This window comes from Cucumis melo, chromosome 6 (genome assembly GCF_025177605.1).
Source record: "Cucumis melo cultivar AY chromosome 6, USDA_Cmelo_AY_1.0, whole genome shotgun sequence".
Classification (NCBI taxonomy): Eukaryota; Viridiplantae; Streptophyta; class Magnoliopsida; order Cucurbitales; family Cucurbitaceae; genus Cucumis; species Cucumis melo.
In genome coordinates, this window is record NC_066862.1 from 7,612,957 (window position 1) to 7,632,459 (window position 19,503).

At 30.9% G+C, this 19,503-nt stretch overlaps 1 protein-coding gene across 1 annotated transcript; it reads right to left on the reverse strand.

The window, feature by feature from the left end:
* Positions 1–3,550: 3,550 nt before the first annotated feature.
* Positions 3,551–7,040, reverse strand: LOC103484098 (uncharacterized). The gene is made up of 2 exons (XM_008441046.3): positions 6,654–7,040; positions 3,551–5,324 (listed from the first exon to the last, which is right to left on the reverse strand). The coding sequence occupies exons 1-2, from the start codon at positions 6,744–6,746 to the stop codon at positions 3,924–3,926; spliced, it is 1,494 nt and encodes a 497-aa protein (XP_008439268.1). The 5' UTR covers positions 6,747–7,040; the 3' UTR covers positions 3,551–3,923.
* Positions 7,041–19,503: the final 12,463 nt, after the last annotated feature.

A 19,503-nucleotide genomic window follows, 5' to 3' on the forward strand; every position in this document is an offset into this window, starting at 1 on the left:
TGAAATTCAACACAAGCAACTTCAATTAACTTTTAAATGGAAAACAAGGTTCCTCATTTAGTCCTCCCTATGATTTCGACACATTCCTAAAATTAGAGTTATGTTTAAGTTTACGAGATCAAATAGGTAAATGAATCAAAAATACTTTACGAGAGAGACCGTGGGATATGAAAATATAGTTAGGAAAGAGTTTTAAAAAATTTATAAGTAATACAATGTGTATTTTTTTAATTTCTTTTCGGTAGTCATTCATATGAATTTCAAAATTGTGATTAATTTGAACTCAGAATGAAGTCAATAATTAAAAACGGGGAAAGGGGCTTAGAGTTGTTACAATTAGGCACTCATTTTTAATTTCATAAATTACTTTTTGATATATCAAAGTTTTACTATTAAACTTTTGGAAAAATATTATTATTATGTCCATTTAAACTTTAAATTTTGAGAGTTGTATCAATTTTAACCCTAAACTAATAATTATATCAATTTAGACCCTAAACTTTACGAGTGTATCAATTAAGATCATGAACTTTTATACATGTATCAATTTAAACCTTCATCATGTTTTACTTGGACACTCATCTTTAAAAAGTTATAGTTTAAATTGATATAAATATGAAATTAAGAGTTGAAATGGATAGGATTGTTAAAGTTTTAAAAGTAATGTAAATTGATGTTTGAAGTGGGAAAAGAAATACATAATTGTTATGTACAATCAAATCCTGAATTTGTTTATTTATTTGAAAAGAGAAATCCCCACAATTATAGAATGGTTACAAATTTCATTAAAAACTTTTATAAGTTTATGAGAAAACATACTGACCATTCAAAAATTATTGGTTTAACATTACAATCACAATGGCGTCCAATTTTCGCCCCATAAATGAGCGTTTTAGACATTTATAACATTCAAATGCTGTCACCCTCCCAACTTTATAACTTTCTTTTCCTTTTCTTTTCCAATTTCTTCTATTAATTTAGTTTTCATTCCATTATTCCATTTCATTTAAGTTTTTTTATAACTATTATAACATTATTGAAGGTATTTATATAAATATAGCAAAAAAAAAAATTGTTTTAACATTTTATACATTTATAAATATTTTAATTTATTTTATTACATTTGAAAACAAACATTTATTTAAAAGAATTTCATTGAAATTGATTAAATAATAATAATTTATTGCAAGAAAAAAACAAACTCATGTAAATATATGGAGGATAAAATAGATACAAAGTTGAAAAGTTCATTAGGACATCATCGTAATAGCAGTAGGATCCAAATATGGATGCATAAAGAAAAAGGATCCTTTCTAAAAACACAACATGAGAAAGGTGGTTGCGTTGAAGTTTGAAGCTATGAAAGGAAGATTCGAATGGAGGGTATGGTTATTGAAGAAGCATAAGCTATGGTACAGTTAATAAGTATGAGGATGACAGACAGAGATTTAAATGAAGAAAAGGCCCACTTCTGGCTGTGAACAGCCTAATATGTTTGTTTGTTGGTTGGGGCAAGTGGGAACTCTAAAACACATTTCCAATTCCCCCTTAAATTGACCTTTTTTCTTTATTTCTCTAATTATGTTAAGTAAATTAAATTGTGTGTTCTCTTCTCTGTTTTGTGAAACATTTATCATAACCAACGTCATAAAATGTGACTTTCTCATGGTAGCTGCTGTGTTGCTGTTGGTTGGTTTGTGTTGATAGGGGAGATAGGGTCCCTTTTTTCACCTCAATTTTTTCTCTCTTTCACACCTAGACTTCTTTCTTTTTCTTAACCTCGTGTTTGAATCTCGTGACCATTTTTACTATTAAAGTTCGAGCAAATACACTATTAACTAACATGAGTGGAGAAGGGTTTAGCCATCTAAGTGGAGTTAACGAGTTTGGGGTTGATATGTTGGAGTTATTGAGTAGAGAGTTATAAGTTGGAGTTTTTCAATAATTGTAAGATGTAGATTAAAATAAGAATATTGAATTTCACGAAGAAGAAAAAATGAAAAAGGAAGGATACGTTTGGTAGAGAATCCAAAAACATAAATTTGAAAACAAGAAATTTAATGGAAGGTTAGTTGTATTTTATGTTTTGAAATATGTTTTTTTTGTGGTAGATTAAAATTTAGATTTTAGTTTTAAAAAAAATTAAACATGTTTCATATTATATATTTATAAACCATAAAATAGTTTTACTTATTAAATATGATTTTATTTATGAATGTAATTTATATTAACAAGTTGGTTAAATTGTAAATTTAGTCCCTATTATTTAGAGGAAGTTAAAGTTTAGTCAATAGTTTATAAATCTCATAGTCTTGTTATTTGACAACTTTCATAAGCAAAACTATTTTCTATGATTTTGTTAAACTAAAAGGACTAAATTCTAATTATAAACTGAGACTAAACTCTATCATTTTGATCAAATTTGTAATTTAACCTAAAAATTTATTTAATTATTATTTTATACTATTTTTCAATTTAAATACATTAAATATTAACAAATAAAAAAAGAACTGAGTTCATAAAATGGAAAATTGTATTTCTAAAAGTTTTTATACTACTTAATATAATCTTGCTTTTCAAAATGTAAAATTTAAATTTAATGAAAACATACAAAAGTTGTTTTCAAAATTTGCAATGTTTGAATCATAGAATCCGAAAACAGTTTTCAAAAACAGAATTTGTATTGTCTGCCAAACGCCTGATTTCAATTAATCTGTAAACATAAAACAGAATCTGGATTATCTACCAAACAAGCCTAATGTTACTCAATGAGCAAATTTAATAGTGTTTTACTATTGAAGTTGTTTACACCAATCTAAGAAGTTGGTGGACCGAACGGCCGAGGGTGTTTAGCCCATTAACTTCATCCGTCAATGTTAAATAACTTAACTTCACCAACTTTAGTGTACGTTTATCGATGAATTTTTTCTCTCTCTTTATCACTCTGTTGCTTCCTAAAGACTTCAAAACTCAACTTAACACTCTAATCAGCTTCTTATTAAAAGAGATTAAAACACTTGTTTTTAAAAACATAAAAGATTAAAATAAGATGGACAAGAATGAACAAAATTAAAAGATCATGAAAGTTAGAAACAAAAAAAATTAACTGAAGCAAAAAAGTATTTGAACATTTTTAAAACCACAATTAATTCCCTTCCTTGAGAAGGAAGTCTTTGGCAGTTTTTGTTTAGATGGATACAAGTCCTAAAGAAGAGCCTTGTACTGTATAGACTTGAAAGTTATTAAAATGAAGTTGTATATTTAGGCAGATGGGCCAAATGTACTGTGTCATTTTCATCCTTGGACATGTGAAACTAAACTGCTTTGGGCTTGTCTCCATTCTTACACAAAGGGAAACTTGTTCTTTCCTCAGAAGTTTCCCTTGCAACTTAAGAAGGAAATCTTTTCGTACTCCTGCTTTTACAGCCCAAAATAAGGTCCTGTACTTATTAATAAAATAACATAAATTCTCATTTTAGACATATGACCTGAAAATTAAGATAAGCAGCGAATACAGTTTTGACATGAAAAAACTAAACTCAAGAGTGAGTTTTCAAGAAAGGAAGTTTTGATTGTTGGGGAAGAATGAAATTTCTTATTATTATACAAAGACAAGAAAGAATAAAGCACTTCCAAAGATCCTATGATTATGAATGATCTACTTCTTGAGCTATGACAAAGAATGCTCCTTCAGTACCCACACAAGTTATCCCTAATAACTACTTTCCTTTCTGATGTCTATTTGGGAATACTGTTTTTCACAAGACACTTCGAAAAAACATTCTTTTTCCTCCAAATCATTGCATCATCTCCAAAGGAGGATTACATTCAAATGTACATTCAAAAGGCTGGTTGCTGTTTCTTCTTCTTCTTCTTCTTCTTCTTTGTTTTGTTCTTTTTAGTGTTGATATCCGTTGTCAAAGTCAGCTGACCCCAGGTTGCAACAATGGGAAGAAAGTCCAGTTGTTACCTGGACTAGCTTCCTTCACACCCACTTTCTCATTGGCCCACCATTCTGCACCGATGGAGGCTGTGTTGTGTACTTCTCCTTTTGTTTGGTCAAAGTTGAACTCTTTGAACGAACCGAGAGTTACAGCTCGCTGATTTTGGTAGCATTGATCATCCTCTCCTGGAGTTTTTTCTGGTGCCATGGAAGTCTTGATGTCAAAGAACTCGCAAGTTTCAGCTTCTCTGGACAATTCTTTGTTTTCGTTTTGATTGCTTGTGCTTGTTTGCTTCGGAGACTCAGATTCAGTTCTAATGGATGTCAATGACTTATTTGCAAGACAGCGTGCAACATCTTCACCAGTTAACTCAAATGATACCCTATGATTTGTCACATCATTTTGGCATCCAGTTTCTGAGTTGGCAAGAGAAGCCACCTCAGATATTTGGTTGTCCAACAATGGACTATCTTGCAAGCCATGCCCCAGACCATCAGGCGTCAAGGTTCCCGAACCCAATCTTGAATCTTGCCTCACACCATTTGGGGTAACAGATCCAGATCCCAATCTCGAACCCATACCCATACCATCAGGAGTCAAAGTTCCTGAACCTAACCTAGAACCTAAACCAGTACCGTCTGGCGTCAAAGATCCAGAACCCATTCTTGAGATCCATTTGCGAGTTGTAAAATGTTCAAGACCCAAGAGCTTTGGTGCATCTGCCATGCGGAACTCAAGAATGGGGTGTTTATCAGGGAAAGGAGAAGATGTACCAGAGTTTGAAATTACTGATCCAGGTGATATAAGATGAGCACCAGGACTTCCTGGGTAGGGTTGATAAGGCTGGAAATCACAGTGTGATAGTGTAAACTTTTGGTTAGTCCCAAAACTTTTATTAGTATGGCTTAGAGAAGATGTCAGCAATTTAGCAAATGGAACTTCAGGAGATGAGGGTGTAGTCAGTTGCACAGACTCAGGAGGAGGAGTAATAGGAGCGGTCGATGGTTCAGTGGTGAAGGCAGAAAAAACTGGAGGTGAGACCAACTGAGTGTCATATGCATAAGGGCCTATTGCAAAAATGGAAGCAGGTCCATTTGGGGAGTAGTTATTGACTGAAAGAGCAGTTAAAGATAGTAATCCAGCAGGAGATTGAGTATTTGATGTAGGTCCGGACTGGAGAAAAGATGCAGGAGAAGAAGGAGGGGCAATGAAAGGTAATACCATGGTGGTTGAAGGTGTTCGATGCTCAACAGCAGGGGCAACAGCTCCTGGTACCGCAGGTTCCGGAACGAGAACAGCATGACCTATACGTTTATTGTTTTTCTGTGAACCAATGCCAAAGCACCAGTACAGACTCCAGCAGCTACCCCATCTTCGTTTCTGTAGTTAAGACAACAAGAGAATGTAAATGAAAAGATCTACAGGAAACAGAACAGAGACTTCAATCTAGCTAAAACACAATCATTATAAAAGCCATCAGAGCAGTACTAATAACAACTATTCAGAAATCTAAGAATTCCAGCAGGTAAAACCTCCAGTAGAAGCTCATAGTCATCGACTATGTCGTGTTAACAACAAAACATTACGTTACTTCCTCACCTCTCATGTCAGGCAACATAGAATAGACAGAACGGAAGAGAGGGGGAACAGAAAACCCTTCTTCATCAATTCAAAATCCAAACTTTTTATGTTTCTTGGCTAAATTGGTTAGTAAATAATTCATATTGTGTTCATATGCTAAAGAAAACCAAGCGGTTTCAGAAAAGTTTTGCATAAAGCGATGAACAGAGTTGAAAATTTTATAAGTGAAAGCTAACTACTTTACGGCATCTCAGTTCTGAGCCACCCATTGAGGTCGATGATCGATCTATTTGAAGAGTTCTTAAGATTAAAACTAAAGATTTTGGCAGTTAATTGCTCTATGATAAGCGCGTACGATAGCCAAGCGCAACAACTTCAGGAGCATGGAATCTTCCTCTAAAGAGACGCAAATTTTTGTCTGTACCCATCAAAGGAATTCTCAACCCAGGCCAAACTCAACCTTAAGAGAAGAAAAACTAAAGCCCAGAAGAGCCGAATAAATTGATACACTGTACAGCGATACAAGATCCATTATCAGAAACAACTAATTCAACAAATCTGACGACAAGTCCATAAGTAAGATCGCTAACTAAATTGATTTAAGTTCCACTGTATGAGAAATCTTACACCGAATGAATCCAAGTTCCGAAGGAAGTTATTGCACAGAATCGAGCAAATCGCACTTGTAATTAATTACCGAACAACCTTATGTTCCCCTTCCTTTCTGTTCTAAAAGCAGATTAATCAAAACTTTTCAAGTTGCTTTATCCTCAACCGTTTACCAGCTATACTAATTAAGCAACATCTTTTTGTGAAATTAAGATTCAACGTCTTCACAAAAGCGTAACCCAATCAAAAACCACCAACCGAAGCAGAAAGAACCAAATCAAAGCCTTAGAATCAAGAAACAAAAACCATAAACCAACACGGTTTTCTCAAATTTAAAAAAGAAAAAATCGTTCAGATCATCAACCTTGATGAGATTTTCCTCATCTAAACTCAAAACAGCAAACCAACACCGAGATCAAAAACTCCATTCTAAATCAAATTACCGCACTTTTTTTCTCAGTTCCAAATCAAAATCAAACCACAGAATAAATAAAGAAAGAAAGAAAAAAAACTACGTACCGGAGGTGTGGTTGGCTGAACTCGAGCCTCAGCAGAAACGATGGCAGTAGCGGCAGCATTAACCGTATCCACGCTGTTGTTGATACTTCCCATCCCCAGTTTCTTCCAATCGAGAGAGCTCCGGCGCCGGACTTCTTAACAAGGTCGCCGTGATTTCCGATCAATGGAGGGCGGTAAGTGGCCGGGGAAAATCAATTAGTGTGGAGTGAGATTCGAGAGGCAAAAGAAGGAAGAGAGAAGACTTTTGGATTTGATCTAAGAAATGAAAAACTCAGACGAAGAAAGAGAGAGATTGAATTTTCTCATTTTATATATTTCCAAATAAATAAATAAAATTATAAAATAGGAAATATAATAAAAATGAAAATGAAAATAGAAAAGAAAAGTTAATAGAAAGTCTTGTTGGTTGGGTGCCTCCTCAAGGACTTATCTTATGAGTTATGGGTTTCCAAAAATTTTATCAAAAAATTTTTTCATAGGATAAAACTTAATGGGACCCACTTTAATATTCATAAATCATAATTTATAATATTAATAGTAATGCCCATGATAACTCTATAATTGCTATTATTTTCACTAACCTTAAAATTAATAAAAACCTTTGCAAAATCTATATTCCTCTAATTTAATTTTATATATATATATATATATATATATATTTAATATTTCTGCGGTGTTTTGTCCTTAAATTCAGGGGTTTTGTTTCTTTTTTTTACTCCCGGGTGTAATAACAAATTTCATAGAGAAAATGTGAGAATTAGTATAATTCACCTAAATATTTACACGGAAATGTATGGGTAAATTTTATTTTATTTTTTGTTTTAACCACTTTAACTTACCTACCTGAACTGTCTTTTTTATAATTTGGATTTTTTTTTTTTTTTGTTATTGTAATTTTTGGACGTTTATATGGTAAAAATAAGTACGTTTTGAAAAGGAGGCAAAAGTTGGCATTTGTTTAAAAGAAATATCAATGATAAATTGTTTTGTTTTTCTAGACGAACGCAACTAAAAAATAGCTTTTTTTCCATAAAAACAAGCAATTCTAAGAGAATGTCAAAGTTATAATAATGTGAACAATTTTGTTGTCTCTCGAAATTTGATAAAAATAGGTGATTTAACAAAGTCAACTACAAAAGAAAGTTAGCATGCAAAATACTTGATTTTTCTTTTCAAATAAGGGTTCGATTTTGATGCAACTAGTTGTCACCTGCTTCATTGTTTCTATTTGTTTCTATATCCCACTCGTTGCCATAATAGACATGTGTGAAAGCAAGAAAATTGAGATATGGAAACCATTAAAAAATTATTCGAGTTTCAAATAAATTTAAAGACAAAAATACTACTTTCACTCATACAATTTGGAGTTTGTTAAATTTTAGCTGCTATAGAATAAATTTTAAATTTAATTTCTTATATTATATTTTTATCGAAATTAGTTAGAGAAAAATAATAATTTTGTGCAATAAAAGTAAATATATGATACTAGTAAAATACTAAAAACTAAAAACAAGATTAAGAATCAATTCATGATTTGAACTAAATGGAAAATTTTATTAAAAAGGAAGATAATTCTGACATCTCAAAATACAGTGACTAAAGTGTTAACCAACGGGAGAAAAAAAAATGAATATATTAACCCCAAATTTTTGGAATTTTTTAAAGAAAAATCCCTTGAATTATGTATGCAATTATTAAGTTAATTGAGAATTTGTAATTTTAGAAAATAAAAAGTTTGTTATTGATATTTCAATATATCCATAATTTCGGATGGGGGTGTAGTCGAAAAAGAGAGAAGAATTGTTTTCAAATTGATATAATTTATATCACACCCTCACATCATTATTTGTTGACCCACATTATAAATTTCTATTCCTTTTATCCGTATTTTTTAAAAAAAAAAAAAAAAAAAAAAATTGAAACATTCATAAAAAAATTTATAATATTTAAAAGAAAAAGAACAGAACTTAGAAGTTAAAATGAATTTTAATATATAATATTGTGGTTGGAAATGAGAGAAGTAGAAGTGGGCTTGAATTTAGAAGGAAATTACAGGAAGTGCCACTGAGGAAGGAATAAGTGGAAAAGGGGTTGGCTTTAAATGCGTGTCCCCAACAATAAAATGAAGTGCGTGAGAAACTCGTGAGTTCCTTGTGGTTTCATTTATGCTATTTGTACTCCCCGGCACGTGACCCATGTGACTCTCATTCTGTGGGCCATCACATCCTCCCTTCTAATTTAATGCCTCTCCTCTCCTCTAACTAATCATATCCCTTACCATCCTACCATGTTTTTGGAGGTAGTTAATTGTAAGACTTATCATTCATCTCTCGAACTTGATTTTTCAACCAAACCGCTATCTAACCCATTATAATTGGTTTAGTGGTTATTGGAATCGATTATAGCCAGTTTAGTAGTTGTTCAAATTGACATTAATCATTAATGAGTAAATGTCGATCGGTTTAACTTTAAGATATATATTTTTTAAATTTCTCGATTTGAAACTTTCTCGAACTAGTACTTACCAAACTCTCTCATTCTCCAATCCACCAACTGTAGTTTGGTTGGTTGGTTTGATTTTTTGGTCTATCATACTCACCCTCAGTTAATAACACGATTTTAAATATCAAACTTTTGATCTTATACAAAAATTTCGATGTATGTTTTTTGAAAAATTTATAAAAACAAAAAGGTTTTAAAATAAACTTAAATTAGTAAATAAATATTTCTATTATTTTAAAATAAATAAATATAGCTATTGTTTATATTAGTGGCATTTTGATATTTATTTTTTTGAGTTTTATAGATTTTTTTACGATGTATTGGAAAGATAATTCAAAACGTAGAGATGTTGATGGAAATTTAATAATACGGAGAATGGATTTATTGAAACTATTGTACAGGGAAGTAAATATAACTTAATTATTTGTAATGATGATCGTAAACTATATGCTAGATGTTAATTATTAATAATGCTCTTTAAATGAAGTAGGGTGTAAAAAATGATTAGCATAAGAATATTAAAATGATTTGGATGCTTTTATTTATTACGTGATTTCATTATTCTCTTTCAATTATTATACTTTTTAGAATTTATTAAAATTTCCGTATTATTTAGATTTTTTCTTTTTAAAATTTTGATAATCCAATCGTCTCTTGTTGAATGTAATGTATTACATTCGACAAACAAGAGAAAAGTTTCACAATTTTTCTATTCATTGAGTCATGCAATAATGCATATAGAAAGATCAATGCAACCATGAAGCAACAAAGGAGTAGAAAGGTTTGAGCAAGCGCTCATACTCCTGGGACTTCAAAAGTGAAATAGATCGTGTAGTTTTTCGAATATGTTCTTCGTTTATACACAAGTGAAGAAATCGTTTTAAAAAATATCAAATGTTTAGATTTTGTTGGAGTAACCTCAATATTTGTTTCAAATTCTGAAATAATTTTACATTTTTTTTAAAAAAAAAAATTTACAAACAATATTCTTACCCTAAAAACTTCGGGAATTTTACCATTTCTAAGTCATTATTTTTCCAAATCCCCAAAAAGGAAAAACAATAGCAACGACATCAAAACAATAGGTAGGTTTATTAAAATAAAATGGAGCAATAATGATGATAGATGACACGAGTAGTGCACGTGATGCTGGAAGCAGTGGAATCAATGGGGGAGAGGTGCAACCACAACGCGTAAATAAAAGCAATTAGAAGGGTAAGGTTTGAGTCAATGAAAGAAAGTCTTATATATATATATATATATATATATATAATAAATAAATAGTTTTAATAAAGAATTAATTAATTAATATTATGTTTTATTTTATTTTATTTTATTTGTTGTTACTTTTACTTTGGAAGCATAACCCACTTTTCCTCCCCCCCAAGTAGTGCACGTGTGCACATCCACTTGCTTTCATATTATGGGTTTTCGGTCTCAACAAACAAACTCACTTTTTTTTTTTCTTTTATTTATTATTATTATTATATACATATTTTTTTTTTTTAATTTTAATTTTTTCTCTCTCAAAGATTAAGCCTGCACGAATGGTTCTCTCATACCCATTATTCTATTACTTTATGATGATGATATCTCAACCTCTTCTTTGGCCTCATTTACTTAAAGAAAAAAGAAGAAGAAAAGAAAAATACCCTTTTCATTGACACCTAACTTTTTAACATTTGAGATGGAAATATCACCTTTTCTTTTCTTTTCTTTTTTTCTTTTTTTTTTTTTTTAATTTTAGTTACTTCACCTTTTTAACCTTTATTTTTGTGTTTTGGTTATTCTTGACCTACTTTTTCTTTCATCTAATTTCTCATTGGCTCTTATTTTCTCCAACATTTTCTTCCTTGAGACTTTACATGTTTCACTTTTTAACATCACTAACGCCCCCTTAGTAGTTTGAATTTGAGTGCCTACCTATCTCTCTACTTTTTTTTTTCTAGCCTTTTTTTTATATCAAAGTTATTTTTGATCATGATAAAGTTAGATTATGGTTTGTCTCAAAATGCATTGTTTTTAGGGATGTTTTGGTTCTCCTAAATGTGCAAAAGTAGTATACTGTGTGGGTTGTTTTTATTATGTCTATGTGTATTAACTATGAAAATAACTTGTTTTAGGATATGTCAATTGTTGTGGGTGATTTTGGACCTATGAAAATTATCAAAGAAGGAATTCACCTTCGGATGCAAGATGGGAGTGAAACAAACTCAAAAGATGCACAACTAAAGAGTATGTGAGGCGGTTGGGGTCATTGGGCCATCTGGCCCACCTTAACCTCAAAGGGAGAGGCCAACTAACCCCAACCTGATCCTTGTGCAAGCTTTATTCAACTTTCTAGAGTTCTATTTGTAAATGAATCGAAAAAACAACACTAGGTTTAAGTCCACTGTATATATGCATAGAATGTGATAACTCCATTTTAGTCAACTTCATATTCTTTCCTAAAAGTTTGCTATGATCGGCCTTATGTTAAAAACTAATTTAAACATTGGAGTGTTTGTGGCAAACTATACTAGGGTGTGTTGAGTTTTTTGGCAAAATATTCACATCGGTTATTTTGTAGAAATGTGGGTGGCTCCCAATCTATATAAAGACCTCACATTCTTTGTTTACAAATGTCTCAGTTATAAGCACCATAAGGTTTGGCGTGCTAATTCTAATTAAGTTTCGTATGTCTTCTCTTGCTAGAGAGTGGGTAAAAGGTGAGAGTGACGAAAAGCATTTAGGGAGTGTTCTTGTAATTGGAGAGGGGAGAGAGAAGACTATTTTTTGTGATTGTAACAATTTTTCACGTAATGGATCTCTTTCTTGTTCGTAGCTATTATCCAAGTTGGAAGTTTCTCAAGCAAATTATTGTTTTTCCAATTTTTATTGCTTTCTTTAATTTCTCTAATATTTTTGTGCTTACTAGTTACTCCTACTGTAAAATTGAGAGGTTTGGTTCCAACATGGTGTTACTCTAATTGTCTTGCAGGTAACATCTTCTTCGAAACACAAATTTATCGTTAGTGGCACATGAAAGTTAGATGAATTTCTTTGATCATATGTTGCTATCAACACGAACTATTTGTGTAATAACAAAAGTACAACACGAAGGGTACTTTTAAGAACTTGTATTTTACATATAGTGAAAAAAAAAATTGACCTAGAAATGTTAGTTAAAGACACGTATTGAACACATATAAGATAGCTTTCACATCTCTAGCTTATATAATCTATGAATGAGATTATCTTTTAATTTCTTCTCAACTTGTTTAATTCTATTGGAATTTTAAGTACTTTATTAAAGGTCTCTTTCATAAAAGCAATATCTTTAGTAGAGTGATTATGAAGATATATATTATCTATACAAGAAACAACCTACTAGTAATCTATCACATCATAAAACACAACACAAGCTTGAATAGACTAATTATACTTAATTAAGAAAAACTCTTATCACATGGAAAGAAAATAATAAGATAGTAAAAATAACAATGTTGATAGAGACCAACAAAAATAAAAACTCAACGAGACAACCCACTAAAAAAATTACATCACATGACAAGAGAATTATTCAAGAGTATACAAAAATTGAAGATATCATGTTAGAAAATTAAAACGACAGAGGAGTAAAAAACCTACTAAATTCAACGATGAAGGCATATGCACAGTACGTCGAGGAGTTAGGGTGTAAGAAAGTTTTGTTATGGAAATTATGTACCGTACACAACTTTCATGTGGTGATGCAAAGCAAAGTCTAGACTTCGTACACGACTTAGGTTTAAATCGTAGACTTGGTATACGACTTTGAGTAATCGTATAATGGGTATGCACGACTTCTCTACTCTATTTTTATCAATTCTTCCCCTTTAAAACTATGTTTTGGTCAATAACTATGAAAATAACATTAATTTTTAGTCTGTGTTTTCTAAATTTGTAACAATAATTTTATGTATTATTAATAAAAAAAAATCTCTCCCGTATATTTAGAAATTAATACAAAAAATTAAATGGATATTTGAAAAGTTGTGACAAATTTAAGACAAGTCTCTCCTAAACTGTCTTTCTAATTAAAATATTTTTTTCATTACATTTTTTACAAAGAAACTATAGCTGAATTAAATATGTTCTCCATTATTTTTTCTAAAAGAAAGAAATAAAATTGAGTTTGTATAATTTAAATATTTTGTAGGGGGTTAATGATAATTATTAAATTTGGTGAGAGTAAATATGAATTATAATTAAAAAAAGAAAAAAGAAAGGATAGAAAGTGTAAAATTGTAAATTGAGTAGAAAGAAAGTAGTGTGATATGTCCAAAATGAAATTGTGGATAAAGTTAGAGAAAATGATGATGAATACCTAAGAAACTAGATTGTGGCAATGAATGAAAAAAAGTAGAGAATAATTAGCGGATGCCTTTATCCTTTTTACCAATGCCCACACGTGTGACAAAGTTAAAAAAAAAAAAAAAAAAAAAAAAAAAAAAAAGGGATAGGGCAATTAACCCTCTTATGGGGGACCCACAAAGAGTGAGGAGCTATTGGATATTTTTCCTTTTTTTTATTATTATTATTATTATTATTATTATTATTATTATTATTATTATTTTTGGTTCCGAAAACTGACCCCTCTTTTATGGGGTGGCTTAGTGTAGTTTAGGGCCCACCTTGCAAAAGCTAAACCCAGCATATCACATGTTGTTTGAGTTATCAACTAGGTGGTGGCTGACCTATTGTTTTTTAAAGTCACATCTAATTATTTATTTATTTTATTTATTTATTTTATTCTTTCCCTTTCTAATATGCTTTTTTCATTTCTTCATTATCAACTCTCTACAAATCATCATTTAATTTCATTTTCATATTCATCATTCATTTAATCCCACACATTAAAACATCCCCTCTTAATTCTATACACAAACAATATACTTTCAGTTTTCTTCACCTCAACAATCATAAACTTAACTTAAATTTAAATTTAACAACATTGGTATTCTTTTATGCTGAAAATAAAATGTAATGTGGTTTTTTGGAGGAATTTTACCTATAAATTAATTAATTAATTCTCTTTTTACTTTTAATTTTTAATGTTTAATTTTTTGATTGCGGAAAAGATGATATAATGATTAGAATACAAGTAAACTCTCTTATTTTAATTTAAGAATGAGATTCTTAAATAGAAAATTTTGGTTTTTAAAATAACCAAAATTTACAAAGTTTATTCTATCGGCTATTAAATAATGTATATATACTATTAAGATGAATACAATTCAATTGCAATAAAATTTATAGTAGTGACTATTTTTCAAGGTTCAATTCTTCCGTCTTACAAATAATTTAAAAGAAAAAAATGTACATTTTTTGTTTTTTTTTTCTTCCGTACTTTTTGATTTAGTCATATTTGTTCTTTTCTTTTATATATATTATAAAATTTTTAGTTATGAATCTCATGTTATGTATTATATAATCAACAAATAAATTTCTTCAAATAAAATCAGAAACCAAAAATGAAATAGTATAAAATTCGAACATAAAAAAAATGTCAATTTAAGTAAAAAGAAAAAAAAAAATCAGATGTAGAAAGGTATAGATGCATGTATAAGGCTGCATTTTTAGCTCTACACATAGAGAGGTTTGGTTTAGTGTCTTCACTTTATACCCACAATTATTTGTTTTCTTTTTTAACTCATCCTTTTGTTTTCCTTTAAATTGTCTTCTTCTCCATTTAAATACTTATTGTCACTTCAATCATTTTTTTTTTATAATATCTTATACTTTCATTATTCAAAATTTACAATTAACTTTTCATTAATTACATCTAAGTTTCTCTTTTATATGTACATATCTATTATTATTGTTTTTTTTTTTTGGTAAATGAATCTCAAACATTCGGATTAGTATTATAACTAATTACATGCTAAATGTGAGTTATATTATTCATGTTTGCTCGACTTCATTCTAACTCGTATTTCTAAATTTCAATATAAAATATTAGATGCGCGATGATGAAAAATATTGTCATATTCTTTGTAAAAAGAAAATCTCACTTTATCAATAATAGTATGCTTAACTACTTTTGAAATTAGGTTTGATGTGTATATAATAAAGTATTTATATGATTGATAATGATATAGTTGCAAGGCAGGAGTAATAATATATTTATATATATATATATATATTTAAAAGAAAGAAAATGTGTGTGCCTTGAATATAGGAGTTGGGAAGGTGGGGCAACATTGGCATCCCATGTGAAGCATTTAATTTAGACTATAGTTTTCATGTACGTGTTTATATAAATATTGAGATATATATATATATATATATATATATATATATATATATATATATATATATATATTAATTGGGTTTATTACATTTGACAATTTTATATGCTTGTGGACAAACAGGAACACTAAATATCCAACTACTAATGCTTGATTTTGACTATGAACTTCTAAGTTTTGGAACAAAATTAGAATAATTATTATAATTGAATTGTTTGTTACATTTATACTTGAATTGGGCCTATCTGCCATTATAATGTCCGAAATAGTAAACTTGGGCCCCATTCAGCCCAATAACCCGGCCCACTTGCAAAACCTTGTTGGATGGTGTCAAATTTATATTTTGAAGGAAAAAAAAAAAAAGATTTTTTGAACACAAATATTTAGAAACAATTTGATTATTACACACAACTTTATATAATATCAATGTAGTAACATGCTCTATCTATTTTTAGGTTGGATCACTCCTTTCTTTAATTATTCTACTAAAATAAAATAAAACAAGTTTTAAAGAATATAGTAAATTAATCATGGTTATTGTAAATGATAAAATCGTTGAAAATATTACAAAATATAGCAAATGTCATATTCTATTTGGAATTATGTGTATCGTAATGTTTAAAATCAAATATACACGTTTAAGTTAAAAATAAAGAGTTTTAACTTGAGAATAATTTTTTTCATCACACACATATATATATAGAGACTAGAAAGAATACGTACAAAGCCCATCAAAAGTCAAATTTTAAATTTAAATTTTAAAATATTATTTAATTATATGTAAAAATGTAAAAGTTTTAATTTAAGATTTAAAATAGTACATAATTTTAAATCTTTTTAAGATTTTCAAATATTATAAATCGGTGAAGTAAAATATTTGTTTATATAATATAAATTTATACAAAATGAAAGAAAATTTAATTACAAAACAAAATATCTATTCTAAAATTTTAAATTATACATAGCTTAGAAATTAAACATTTTCATGTTATTTTAATTTTTTTGTATGAAGTTGATTGATCGACACATCTGCTTATTCTATTATTTGGAAAATTTGTGTTATTCTTTTATTGTAACCATTGAGGATTATTGTTTGATAAAATCATAATATCAATATTAAAATATTCTCAAATTGAAATTTTATAAACTATGTCTAAATTGTCGGAACTAAATTTGTTATTGAATCAATAAAAATTAATAAATTTATAGTGTAACAATCTAAAAACTAATTATAAAAGATATCTTTAGCTTATATATATGCATAACAGATTATTAAATCCAAATCTACCAATGATAATGAGGTGACCTGTAACGCCCCAACAGATTGGAGTTTCATTTGTTCAAGAGTAATTTTGTAAAATTCAAATTGTTGTGGAATTGGATTATTGTTGACCTTATACTTAATTAAGGTTAAAGAGTTAATTTGGTTGATTATGTAATTATTGAAGTTTAAGGATAAAATAAAATATTTGTTTGGGAAGGTAACAAAATTAATTGTGTTTGTTTAAAGGCGGGTTGGTTGAGTTTTTGGTGAGATTTGGAGAGAGAGAAGATGGTTGGTTTGATTTATTTAATGGAAAAGAAAAGATTTTTATTATAAAAGAGCCTTGGGTCTCGTGCATAAAGAAAAAAAAATCAAAGAAAGAAAGAGGAAAAAAGAAAAGAGAAAAGGGAGAAAACAAAACCCTAGCCGCCGCACGCCGCCGCGTACCCAAGCCGCCCAAGCCTTCCTCTCTCTGTTCAGCAGCTCAGCCGAGTCTGCAGACCACCCGAGCCGTCGCCAATCTTCCAGCCGCGTCGGAGATCCGTCCAAGCCGATCCGCGCACGCCGAGCGTCCGCCGCACAACCCGTCTCTCGCAGCCGTCGCCGAAGCCGAACCCGCGTTACCCTTCGCGATCCGCAGTCGATCCGTTCGTAGCCGCCGCATAAAACTTCGTCAGCCGCTTCGTGCCCGCGCGCCGCCCCGAGTCGCAAACCGAACCCGCGTCCGCATACCGCTCTGTGCCCGCACGTGCCCAGCCCTCTCCGCGTGCAAGCCGCGCCTCCTTTCTGTCGCAAGCCGAGCCACACGCGTGCGATTTCTGCGCCAAGCCGAGCCGAGCCGGTCCCTGTTCTTTTTCCAGCCGAGCCCCCAAGCCTAGTTTGGCTCCTTCCATCCAAAATTTGGCAAATTAATTAATTATTTTGGCATTACCCAGTAAGACTCAATGTTTTCGGACACTAAATAATTTAATTTGGAATTAAATTAAATTATCTTCCTTAAGGGACGTCTTGGACCAAGTAACTGCTGCAGCGTGGGATTTCTTCAGTAGGGGCTCAAGCATTGCAACCTCTTTCTAGGGTAAGTCATTTCAACTGAGTTTTGAACCGTTAGTCGTTGGTGACTTAATTACAAATTTTGGCGTATTAAACAGTCAGGACCTCGTTGCTTGGAAAGCACACTTGTCTCGCGGTTAGGACTCGCCAAGTAAATCTCCAGGTAAGAGATTCCTACTACTAGCCCCATGTTTAGAATAATGAGATCACGTACACCTTCAGTTGTGCATGTTGAGGACTAGACTATATGATGCATGAAGTTGATGATAGCATGATGCGATTATTGATATGGTTACATTATGGCATGATATTGTGATGACGAGAACTGTTGTGACTGTACGACGGTTGTTGAGATGGAGAGTGAGATGATGATTAGCCTGTTGTGATTGTATGATGATGCTATGTGTATGTATGCTATGGTTAGGGTACCTGTTAGCTTAACCTATTAGAGTCGTACCTGCATGGTGTCCTTCGGAATCACCACCTATTTAAGACTGTGTGGTCCGACGGAACACCAGTCTAGCATGGATATAGATATGACTCGAGTGACTCGACGGGGTCCTCGCATCTCGACTGTCCTAGGTGTCCCCCGAGACACCGAAGACCAGAGTTACGTTCCTACGGGAGCGCATGTTGCACGTGTTCGGGAACGTGCCAGAGATTGGGTACCAGTTACAGGACTCTGATAGGAAGCTAACAGACACCTAGTGGGACTAGTAGTGGGTCCCTTACTGAGTATTTTATACTCACTCTCTTCATGTCATGTTTTTCAGGTAGAGGCCGAGGCAAGGGCAAGGGCAAGCTGGCGAGCGACCAGAGGTGACCGTGGTGAGCCATAGGGATTTCTGCTTCCGCTTATTCTTGTTTTTTACGTTAGTACCTGAGTTTAGTCTTCTTCACTATTTACTATTTTTTTTAAAAGTAGATAGGACCCGAGTAGGACTTTAGAATGAAATTTCATTTTTGCATATTACTTTGTTTGGATTTTCATAAATAAATTTCTCAAACTTTATGCGTTTTTACTAAATTTTATGACTTAAACCACTTGTTCTACATTTAGTAATGACTTCGACTCAGTATAAGGAGTTGGGTTGTTACATGACTACATTGGACAATTATATCTTAACTAGAGAAAATAAAAGACCAATGCAACAACATAAGTTTATGAATGCACAGTTATATAAATACAATATATATAAACAAAGAGGAATTTAGTAGTTAACTATAATATAAGAAATCATACTTTTTTTTCATTAAAAAATAAATTAAATAAAGAAAGAAAATAAATAATAGAGAATAATAAATAATGAAATGACATAAATAAAATAAAAAATGATAGATAAAGAAGTCTATTCAATCCAAAATATAATGTTAAAAAACAACTAAAATTTAAATTAATCTAATATAGATACATAGATGAAATAATGTTGTAATGCATGATAAGTATTGTGAGAATATTGCTTATTTGACATATAGTTGATAATAGTATCGTCAAAGGTTTCCTTGCATCTATATATAGGTTGGAAAATACAAAAATATCTATTGCTTTACATCAAATTCTTCTATATATGAATTTATTTTATTGCTCACAATACTGAGAGAGATAATGATTACGAGTGTGAAAATGAGTCATAAGGAAGGAGGGAGAATGTGTGAGTGATAGAAGGGAAGAAAGAAATACAAAACCAATGAATGGTCATACGTTTTTTCTTAATTTAATTTTGTGTGAAGAGAGTTTTAAGGCATTAAAAAGAAATTA